This window comes from Passer domesticus, chromosome 6 (assembly GCF_036417665.1).
Source record: "Passer domesticus isolate bPasDom1 chromosome 6, bPasDom1.hap1, whole genome shotgun sequence".
Taxonomy (NCBI): domain Eukaryota; kingdom Metazoa; phylum Chordata; class Aves; order Passeriformes; family Passeridae; genus Passer; species Passer domesticus.
Genome location: NC_087479.1, coordinates 51,868,341 through 51,879,849, shown reverse-complemented (window position 1 = coordinate 51,879,849; position 11,509 = coordinate 51,868,341). Strand labels below are relative to the sequence as shown.

The 11,509-nt window shown below is 42.0% G+C and overlaps 1 protein-coding gene across 3 annotated transcripts in view; it reads right to left on the bottom strand.

Annotated features, from left to right (window-relative positions):
• Window positions 1-227: 227 nt before the first annotated feature.
• The window catches only part of SWAP70 (switching B cell complex subunit SWAP70), a 36,036-nt gene continuing 24,754 nt past the window's right edge, over window positions 228-11,509 (bottom strand). For all 3 annotated transcript variants that reach the window (XM_064425518.1, XM_064425519.1, XM_064425521.1), the window contains exons 6-12: window positions 11,264-11,372; window positions 9,784-9,965; window positions 6,298-6,405; window positions 4,979-5,145; window positions 4,031-4,229; window positions 2,599-2,695; window positions 228-2,256 (exon numbers count right to left, since the gene is read on the bottom strand). In XM_064425518.1, coding sequence (XP_064281588.1) covers window positions 2,147-2,256; window positions 2,599-2,695; window positions 4,031-4,229; window positions 4,979-5,145; window positions 6,298-6,405; window positions 9,784-9,965; window positions 11,264-11,372 — 972 coding nt within the window. In that variant the 3' untranslated portion in view covers window positions 228-2,146. The remainder of the gene's footprint in view (window positions 2,257-2,598; window positions 2,696-4,030; window positions 4,230-4,978; window positions 5,146-6,297; window positions 6,406-9,783; window positions 9,966-11,263; window positions 11,373-11,509) is intronic.

Sequence of the window (11,509 nt, the reverse complement as noted above, 5' to 3'; positions counted from 1 at the left end):
GCCCCATCTTGCAGCACGGAGTACTGAATATGAACATTTAGGAGCAGGAGTGCTGCTAAAACAAAATCTATTTGTGTTATCATGTGACCTCTACCTTTATTATGTCTTTAACATCCCATTGATCCAATCATTAAACTTCCTCCACACAACAGTCACTGGATTTTGAATTCCAACAGGCCAAAAGAAACCCAATAAAAGGCAATAAAACATCCATTAATTCCAAAATGTAAATGACTTTATATTACTTTATTAAACAGCAATTTCTAAAGAACAGTAAAAAATACGAAAACATGCATCATTTGGTGTTCTTAAAAAAATGTTGTCCAAAACAGACTGTTAGAAAAATTAAACAAGTTTAGCCCCAATACCTCTTCTGCTCTCCACATAAGAATGTTTGGTAGTTACAAATACTGTTCCAGCTCCTTTAGCAAAGTTTAACCTTGTGTACATTAGTAATTCTATTACAGGTGGTTGGGTTTTTTATTCACATTGCTTCTGTAAAAGTGATCAATTAAAGAAATGCACTGTTATCAAGTTTAAGGAACTACTGTTTTCCTGTACAGTGAGTATAAATACAAAGATCCTGGATTTTCCTGCCATTCTAATCAGCACTCCATTTAATGAAACATTAAAGATTTCAATTAGTATAAAAATATAACCAGAAAATAAATGTCTGAGAAGATTCAGTATTTGAGTGAGTCTTAGTTAATAGGCAAATAAAATGCTATTTATGACTTCCAAATCTGGACACCACTTCTGTACAGCTTCTGCTCTTCCAAGACCCAAGTATCAATCACAGTGCTGCACACCAAGGCACTGCTTATCCTCCTGAAAAATTCACTTCTTATTTACCACAAATAATTTAACATGTAGCTGAACTAACAAGCAGGTGAGGGATGGATGGCCAGGGTACAGTCAAAGCTGCTCACAAGCCACACCAGTGGGCACCTGCTCCTCCAGCGGGCATCTCAAAATGTCTGTACAAGTTGGCAGGAATCCTGTTTTACAGAGAAATGCTGGTGTGGGAGATCTGCAAAGCAAAATCACAGCTTGTTCCTTTTCCCTACAGAAACAGAAATAACTGGCTTTGTCCCAGGAGAGAATGGTAAGGCACAACAGCAGGCTCTTTGGGAAGCCTTGGTACTAGAAAGACTCAATTTATTTTATTGACAGGAATTACTTTTTTTTTTTTTTTTAAGCAGTATCACTACACATTTACCATTTTTATATTTTAAAAAATTTCTTCTTACGTTTTTTTAATCTGGCCTCCAATTACAAGTAAGTCAGAAGTGCTACATCTAAAAATGGTGGGATGTTACAATCAGATTTCTGGCACAAACACAGCCTTGACACAGAGGCTATTTGCCCTGTGTGTGCTACCACCTTCCATTGATCTGCTTCAGAAATCTGTGAGCCAAAACTTCATCTTTTATACTAAGAGGAGAACTCTCAAGGCTTAATTTAGCACTTCTCAAGTATGAGACAGTACAAAACCAGTCTTGCACAACTACTTTTTTCAAATGTCTTGCAGCAGTGTTTTCTACATGCCTATCTCCAGTTCTTTTATTTGGATTCCTGTAAAGAGAAGGAAACAGGACACCACATCCAAGCAGGCAGCAGGCACCCACTGATGGCAGCCCCCCCTTGCCAAGGGAATGTGTCTGAGCATTAAGCAGTGTGCAGAGAGCAACAGAGGAACAGCAAAAGTGAAAGGAGGAAGGAAAGGTAATGCTCCATCTCAGAGCTGGACACAACCTCCAGGACTGATTTATCCTGGGCTGAAATGATACTAAACTGAAGCAGCAGAACAACTGCTTCCCTCACTTTCTGGAATGAAGGCGATGCTGCCTGATTGGTTAGCTGCTGTCAGATTGTTACAGGAACAACTCTGTCACAAGCTATGTTTCAATACAAACTTTCAATTGCAAACTCTTGGAAAAGTGAGGGAAAACAGCACATCCTGTCAGATCCACCCACTGGAATGGCTGAGCTCTGAGCAGACTCTCCAGCATGGCAAACAGCATTTCATGAGCAGAAAGGCCCAACCTGCTGAGCAAACTAAACTTTGTAAGCAAGAGGCTGCTCTGTGCAAAGCAGAACGAGGGAGGTGGGCTCCTGTTCTGGGCCACGTTGTCAGCTGCCACTGTCACTCTGAAGTGGCTTTCTTCCCTTTCCAGCTCCTTTGTCTCTCCTCCAGTTCAGCTTCAGTGAAGGCGGCTGGGCCCCAGTTTGTGATTAAGTGAGGATTCTTGGAGCCTGGAAGACAGAGAGCAATACCTAAGACAGGCAGTTCTGACAAGGACATCACACTCCCACAACGCAGTGTTCAGGCTGATCCTTGCTTTGGTTTAAACATAAAAGAAACAAACAAAAATGATAATAAAATCATTATAGTAGGGCCAATAGAGGGAAAGACTTGGAAGCTCCTATCAGCAGTTGTCAACAAAGGGTGATACTTACAGGCTGCTGTGAAACCAGTAAACTACAGGAAGAGGCAGACTTCAGTAAGCCACCAAGTGATATAAGTGCATGAGAAATATATACACATATACACAAAAATATATACACATTTTTGCAACTCTTCTGCTGGTAACTCACCTGGCTCTATTAGTCGAATCAATCCCTCATGATGAGCTACTTTATCCTTCCAACTCTTGGTGTTGTTAGCTGCTGTTTCCAACTTCTTCTTCACCTCCTGAAATAGGACAGAGCCCACTTGAAAACAACAGCTTTACTCTGTTTTTATATAAAGATACAACACCTTTTAAACCAAAAGCCAGAACCATGCTAATTCCCCCAGCCCTCTATTTAATGTGGAACCATCCTAAGTAATTTAGTCACCACCAACAACCCCCCCCAAAAAAAGGCTGTCAAACCAGAATCCCAAAATAACAAGGTTTTACAATATTCTGTAGCTGTGTAATGAAGCTAGTCTTCATTCTTCAGCCTAGACTGGTCTTTTGGGCAATTCCAAATGGAAGGCTAGAATTTAATTATTTCTAAAATAATTGGTTTGTGGATTTTTTTTTTTTGTGGTTTTATATGTCTATTGTATTCAGCAATTCCTCTGGAGTAGTAAATGATGCTTCCCATACAAAAAGCCCGAGATGTCACCTAAAAAAAGAGTCAAGTACTGGCCAGAAGCAATCTTGTGATGATGTGAGATGTAACACCACCCTGGGAAGTTGTAAAGTGGCCACAACAACCCCAGCTGGGCCCTTGCTTGCAGTGAGTGCAGCATTTGTGTTCTGTGCCAGGCAGACAGGCTTGTCCTTCAGAGCTCACCCCATAAACACCTTCCCCTGCTGAACACAAACCCAGCCAGGCTTTCTTTCCTGACCTAAATAAATGCAGGATCAACACCTCTCTAGCCCTGGAAAGTGTGCAGCACTTCAGCCTCTGTACTTGCTGGATTCTGGCTCTTATTTCTTCCATGAACAGTTACTGACCTTCCCCAAAAACACTCAGTAGAGCAGAGAGCAGGCCTGGCTTTTGGGACACAAGGCTCTGCTGCACACTGAGCTAATTCCTACCTATCCTTAACTTCCATTCAGTGCTTAAATACATTTTTGAGGAGTAGGTGCCTACACATTGACTTTTCATCTGCAGAAGACAATACCGTGCCATGACATCACCAAACCCCTGCAAGAATTACTACCTCAGAAGCAAAATGCACCCAGTTATGGCAGCAGTGGGACTGCACATGAAGTGAGACTGCAGTAGAAAACAAATGTACACAGAGTATTTCAGGATGTGACTGAGCTGGCCTACATGCAAATTGTGACAAAAATAAATAAAAGAGGTTCAGAGGTGTGTCTGAAACAGATCCTCTTCTTCAAGTATATCTTCTGGTCTAGAACCAGAGCAAAAACTAGAAAAAAAAAACCCACCAAACAAAACAACAACCAACCCAACTATCCTACCTCTTATAACTTTTGTGCCATACTAACCCTTAAAGAAGCATAACATAGAAGAACTTCAAATTGAATCTATGCATAAGGATGAGAGGTTGATGACCAGAGCAGCTCACCTCATACTGCTCAAGGGCCTCCTTCCTTTCCAACTCAAGTTGTTTCAGCTGCTCCATGGCCACTTGAAGAGCCTGTTCCTTCATCATTCTCTGGTTTTCCAGCTCTTGCTTCTCTGCTTCTGTCATCTGAATGGTCTGTTGCTGCTGCAAATGCCATTTTTCCAGTTCAGCTCTCTTTGCTGTCTCCTCTTCCAGCAATCTGCAACGGGGATTGTGATGTTAGCTGCACTTTAACCTAAGTCGTACCCACGCAGGGAAGCCTAATTAATGAATTTTTTCTTTCCTATTTTTTTAAGGGGAAAGAGAATATTGTTTTTAAAAAAGCTTGGGAAGCAGGGAAAAAGTTATTGTTTGTTGGCTTGCCTTTAGTCATGCCAGCAGTGCAAGCAGTCTGACTGTTACAAAGGGCTATTCAGAAAATGTAGTCAATAATGCAAATACACAACACAGAGGCCCAGAAGAAACAGGCATGCATAAGTTATCTTCATTGTCTTAGGAGGACTGAGTGTATGAAGGGAAAAAACCACATTCCACAAAGTCCCTGTAAGAGGAAATTTAACCCCTTATCATTACAGTTTAAACCTGTGATAAAATACAGTAGAAAGTAATTTTTACATATATTGCTTTATAAAATAAACAGCTGAAAAGCCTGTACAGAGTGATCTCAGTTTTTTACATGCTGACATGCACAGCATCTGATGGAAAAATAACTGCACCTGCTTCTCCAAAATTGCTGACCTTGCCCTCTGCTAAAGGCTAATCAGACATATTTTAAAAATCATAAACAGCAGCTTCAGCCTTTGTATCTTAAGGAAAGATAAAATCTGTCCTGTGTTTGGACTTGAAGGTAGTCCCCATTCCAAGAGGCAAGCAGTCACTGTAGCAGGGCACAGGTACTCACTGTGGGCAGGGGAACTGAAACACTTCTCCACCTGGACAAAGCCATACCTGGCCTGAAGTTTCCTCACAGTCTCTTCATCCTGACGTGCCTGTTTCTCATCCTCCAGTGCCTCCTGTAGCTGTTTGTACATTTCTTCCAGTTCACGTACTCTTTGTAAATACTGTTCCAGTTCAGATGATTTCTGAGCAACCTGCTCTTCCATTTTTTGTCTTACCTAGCAGCATAAATTTGGGACACATGAGCTACCATTCAACTCAGGTTTCCAATTTTTAAAGAATTGCCAGCTTTCCCTTGGGCCATGTTTTCAGAGGCAAACCTTTTCCTGCTGACTGCAGAGCAGAACAGATAAAATTGAGGCTAGATCTGCAGATGTGGAACTAAGAGCATTTTAAAAAATAAATAATAACACAGGCTACTTATATTGATCTACTTCCTGCAGCACAGGGTTTCAAACCTCATTTCAGTCAGCTTGATCTTGTTGCTTAGTTTACAGACACACAACTGAAGGAAGAGAAATGTTGTAGAGAGGCCAGGCATGAAGGTCAGGCTGTTTAAAGGCAGCGTTTTCACTCCCTCCTTGGCAGCAGTGTATCTCACACACTTATGTCTCTGGCTGATGGCACAGGATGGATAAAGGGGGGTGGAATGTCCTGCCCCATTGGTCTGCAGGCTGCTCCCCTCAGCTGACCCAAATCCCAGTGACCCAGAAAAGGATTGTATTCAGGAATTCATGCTCAGCCCATAAAGCAGCACTGTGTGCATTAATGTCCTGAGATGTCCCATCACATCACTTTTTCTACTTCTTTTCCCCAACTAACAGAACAACCTGACACAGCCCCTGAAGATGGAAAATCAGTTCTTTGGGGAATCCTCAGTGCAGCTGAATAGTAACAGTATTGTAAAGCAACAGTATTTCTTTATTTTTATATTTGTCTGTGTGTATAACTGTAAAAGAACACACAGCATAAAAAAGCTGTTCTAGGAACACATAAAATGCATTTTGATTATGCCTGACTCATTTTTCTTATTCATACAGCGAGTATAGAACTCAGGTTCTCCATCTCTGAAAACTGCAAGGAGAACTTCAGTCTGCATTTATCCTTCAAACAGTCTATTTTTCTCCCAATTTTCCAATCATATTTAAACTTTGAATACTGCATGAATTGTAACCAAGCTGTTCCAGTATTTGAATTCACCAGTAAAAATACTTTAATCCTACATCTCAAACAAATGCAACACAGATTCCATCCTCCAGCCTCCTGCAGAACCTGTGGAATTCTTCCAGTGGCTGCCTGGGAGGGAAGCCCTTGCTGAACACATGGCTCCCTATATGTAATAGCAGCAAAACCCCTCGTGCACTTCTCACCATTTTTTCTCTCTCCAGCTCCAAACTGAAGCGATCTTGTAATTCAACTTGAGTCTGAAGCCTTTTCTTCTCCTCCTCAGCAGCACGAGCAGCTGCTGCTTCCAATTGCTGGAAGAGAAGGGTGGAGGGTAGGGGGAAGAAAAGAAGGAAGAAAACAATTTGTCAAAATTAAATTATTTTGAGGGAATGGAACTTTATTTGGTTTTTTAAAAAATGGAAGAAGCCTTCAAAAGCATCAAAGCACCAGTCTGGATTTTTTAATGCCTGACATTATTCAGAGCCTTTAAATATAATTTACTGTCTTGATTGTTTGCAAGACAATTTTACATTTACCAATGAAAAGACAATTACCTGACTATCTCCAAGTTTTCTCTGAGTCCTGCTTTGCTCAAGTGATAGAAATCATTGTATTTCCCCCTCTACCTCAATAGGATAGAAAACTATCGTGACAAACCACGTATCAGGCAGGACTGCATAGGACTTCCAATAGGGAAAACATGCTAGCAAACAGGGAGTTCACACAGAAACAGAAATGGGAAGCAGTGAATTGCCATGGGAAAGCAGAAGTGTCAGGAACTTGGACTAGAATAAGTGATTGTGCTATTGTGAATCATCCCTCCAACATCCCCTAAACTGCCAAGTAAGGTAAATAAAATCCTGATCCATAATCATCACTTGAATTTAGGAGGAACATTAGCTAGGGCCTTTCCACCTCTTGCATCTTATTTTACTTTTGTTGCATCTTGATTTTACAAATAAAGACAATGGTCCCAGTTTTTCCTTTCATCAGGATTTCCATCATTGCAAGGTTAGAAATCTTCAGGCACCAGCCTAAACTTTACCAGGAGTGAAAACAAAAGCATTTTTTCACAAAAATTTTCTAAGAAACTTATCTGATGCTTTTTTTTTTTAAATATGCTGGGCCGTGGAAATTGCTGCCACAGACCTTTAGTACAAGCAGAGCACAACATAGAGATGCCAGGGTCCTGTTGGAGCAAGCCCAGAGGAGGTGACACTGGGGACAGGCTGTGCAGAGAAGCTGTGGACCCCTTCATCCCTGAAAGTGTTCAAGGCCAGGCTGGATGGGCCTTGGAGCAACCTGGTGTAGTGGAAAGTGTCCCTGCCCACAGCAGGGGGACTGGGACTGGATGATCTTTAAGGTCCCTTCCAAACCACACCTTTCTGTGATTCTGTCATACTCCTGAAGGTACCACATTTAAACTATCCTCCCTCACCAACCTAGATGAACTAAAGAGAAACCCCAGTGATTAAAACTGCCAAGCTGCACCTTTCACTCTTTTACATGCTTGCAGTACCACTCTGGTCTCAAATAGATGGGAAGAAGTGAAGGAGAAGGTTCAGGTTTCTGGGTTTATGTTGCAGAACCCAGCACAGAACTGCTCTCCTTTCCAAGGCTTAAATGATGCCAGTGTTTTAGAGGCAGCATTCTTCCTCTGCCAGGACATTAAAAAGCATGTCATTGTAGACAAATCCAAGATGCCTATTTAAGTGAAATCTCCTCTAGATTTCCTTCCCCACTCTGAAATTAAACAAACATTGCCAATACTGAGCTGAGAGGGTGAAAGTGCAGAGTCACAGGCAAGGGTGGGTGCAGGCCATGGCCAGAGACCTCAACAAGAAAATGATCTTTGTCCACTCAGTATCAGCAACTTCCTGCTTCATCCACCAAAGCTGCTCCTGGCAGGTAAGGTTACTGGGAACTGTGCACTTCAGGGAAAAGCCCCAAGTGCTGGAGGGAGAAGAGAACAGGAACACACCATTCCAGCAGGCACAGACAGCACAGAGTCTCCAAAGCCCATGCAAGACCCCAACTGAACAGAAGGAGTGCACGCGTCCTGTGCATGCTCTCACACAAGGAAAAACTTACCTTCCTGTCTGTTCAATGTGCACATGTCAAAATTCCAGTAAAAAATATGAAAAAAAAAATCTATTTTAGACAAAAGCATTTATTCTTTTATCCTGCAGGAGCTACCAGAATACAAACCAGTCCCAGAGTGCACTTTGGCAGATGCTGCATAAATGGTGGCTCACTGCCATTAGCAGCAACTCAACCTCTGAGGTTCCCAGAACAATCCAGTTTCCTGAAGCATTTACAAAGCCTTTTCCTTGAAGAACAGTTTTCTAACTAATCAAACCCTTTCAGTTCCTCCAACAATGTACCTACTCCCTAGTTCCACCCAGGCAAAGTGCAGAAGCTCATGTCAGAGCCTAAGACACCTTCCTTGAGAAATCATTTTAATCCAGCCCACTTCAAAAGATGCTTCTGGCCACAACTCTCTTTAGTTTACCCACTGTGACTTTTATGAAACTCCCTGGAGCCTTCCAAGATCCTACTGCTCTTTGGGGTTGCTGTCATGTTGTCTTCCCCCCTAAATATTTTCCCATAAAGTAAACAATGCAGAAATCCAACTTTATGGTTTCTGTTAATGGGTACATTACTTACCAGCAGAAGGTAACATAGGCTATCCTATATTGTCTATTTTGAATTCTGAATCTTAAACACATGGTAGACTTAAACATATGTAGACATGGTGTGTCTACACATGGTAGACAAATTTAATTGCAAAAATTAAATTTAAAAATGGCTTTCCATTGTCAGATTCCATTTAAGGCAAACAGAATAATACCTACATCACAACTGTCAGTGCAAGACTAATTTTTAAAAAGACAAATTTCTCCTTGCCATGAATTGTGACAATGACAAGACTTCTTTTTAAAAAGTGGGTTTTTAAAATTTTATTTGCTTTCTAGACTCAAAACTTGAAATGCCCGCACAATATTTATAGCTGCAAAGATCACTGAGGTTTTTCCTAAGGGCTAAAACTGGTGGATTTTATTTACAAAATACTCAAGCAATGATGCGGATTTGTTCTAAATGGAAATGCAAAAATCTTCCATTAATTTAGGGAGGTAGTGGAGACATGTAGAGTAAACAAAGGAAGACCTGGACTGCTTTAGCAGCAGGGACTCAGCAGCCAAAATGTAAGGCAGCAAGTGGGGAGGGCTTGAATTTGAATATTGGGTTCTAAGGTGTTCTCAAGGCACACTCCACACTAAAAGTAAGAAAAGCCACATATTTTGTTTTTAAAGATAGAAATTATAGAAATTCATCTGTGGGCAGAGAAGAGCTCCCATAAACATACAGATAACAAAACTTGGGTAAACTGTAGAAGAAAATCTTCATGGAAACCCTAGGTTTGACAGACGTGTCTGACAGAAAAGGAAAACAAAAAACCCAAAACAACTGAAAATATTGGTCTCTCCTGTCCCCAGACACCATGCACAGAGCTGGCAGGCTCTTCTCCACCAGCCTGACAATCCCCTGCCCAGCACAAGGGTTTGGAACAAGCACAGTCCCTCTGGAGGAGCCTGCTCCATGTGCCTGAAGAGCACGGAGATGCCCAGCTCCACTGCACGAAGCCCAGCCCAGCCACAGGCACCGAGCTTGGGGCTGGCAGCTCCCACCTTGCGCACGGCCTCCAGCTCCTTCTGCTTGTTCTCGTTGGCCGCCTGCAGCTCCTTCATCTGCCGCTCCAGCTCCTCCTGCTCCGCCAGCAGCTTCTGCCGCAGCTCCTTCCGCTTCTGCCGCGCCTCCTTGTGCGGAGGAGCGCTCCCCGCCCGCAGCAGGCTCACCGTGCTCTGGATGGCTGCAGGGACAGGAGGGGACACCGTGAAGGGGAGTGCTGAACTTTCTGGGTAGACTTTGTGAGCAGATTTGCTGTGCTGGCTGTTGGGTCGCGGATTTTTGAATGTATTTTTAAATCAGAAAGCGCTGTTGTCAGTTGTCCTAATTCTCATCAGGCTGGCTCTGTTGACAGCACAGCTTTGTGTTGACAGAAGTGAAAAACTCTAGAATAAGTGATTATAAGCCCTACTGGCTGCGTGCCACAAGGATAAGGTCTAATGCAATTGACATAATGCAATTCCACTGCATTATGTAAATTCCAATACTGATTTGTAACAAGCTATGGACATATGAGTCACTCATACACCCAGGTGCAAGAAAAAACCCCAACACTTGAGGATTTCTTACTACCTAGACTCAGTGACTAACCAAGGAGTGAGGTGTTACCTATCTTCCCTAGAGCCACCCTTAAACCCTAAATTCTTACAGATACTCCAAGGGAGTATCTATAAACTCTTCCAGTTTACTGGAAAAACTTTCTCCCAGTTAGACAGTTGCTCTCATTCACTTACATGCAGTGACAAAATATTTAAGACAGCAAAGCTGAGGAGTGGCAGATGATTTTGGTATTTTATTCACATACCACAGCCATGAGAAAAAAGTCTCCTTTTGAATCATTCATCATACTTTGGTGCAATGAACACGCGCTGCAGGTAAAGAGGGAAGTGCAAATGAAAGCCCACAGCTTCAAATATTTAATTGCTGCACATTCTTCAATGGCATTGGCAACAACAGCTTTGCAAGGGCTTCTACCTCACTCTGCAGATGGATGTACCCATCACATACCTGGGACAGTCTCACAGGAGGAACACCTTTACCATGGGAATAGAAAAGCAAGCCCTAACTCCCAGCTTTATGCTCAGCTCACCAAACCACACTACTTTAAGCAGAACTGTACAACCAAAGGCAGTATTTTACAGTGCCACAATGCACAAGCTTTCCCTTTCTCCCCAAAAGCAATGGTTTACAATGTTGCTTCCCATCCCCATCCCTAGAAGTACAGTTGATATAAAAAACAACAAGAATAACCATTTCATTTTAGTTATGGCTGCCTGAATTGAGGCACCTACATGACAAAAACTAATTTCCCTTATGTGGATCCTTAGTTCTTCCTGAGTCTCAGACCCCTTAAAGATCCATGTGCCCAAAACAGAGATAACCAAAAATCACAAGACCAAGAATTTCAAATTTGAGCAAAGCACTGCTGCAAGAATTCCACTAACCTTAACTTTCACATAACTAGCATTTTCAAAACCTCACCTTGAATCCATTCCTGCTTCTTCTTTTTATCAGAGGCACTGATCTCAAAGGTTTTATCAAGACATTTTATGAGAAAAAGGCATTTCTTTCCATCTTTGTCAGGCAAGGCCTAGAATGGGTAACAATAAAGATTAGCTTTGCAAACACTGAAATCTAAGTTATAAAGTCAAGCAGCATCTATCCACTTACGTGTCACAGAGGTACAAATACCAGCACTAAGAGCCTTTATTAAAAGGGTGTTTATGA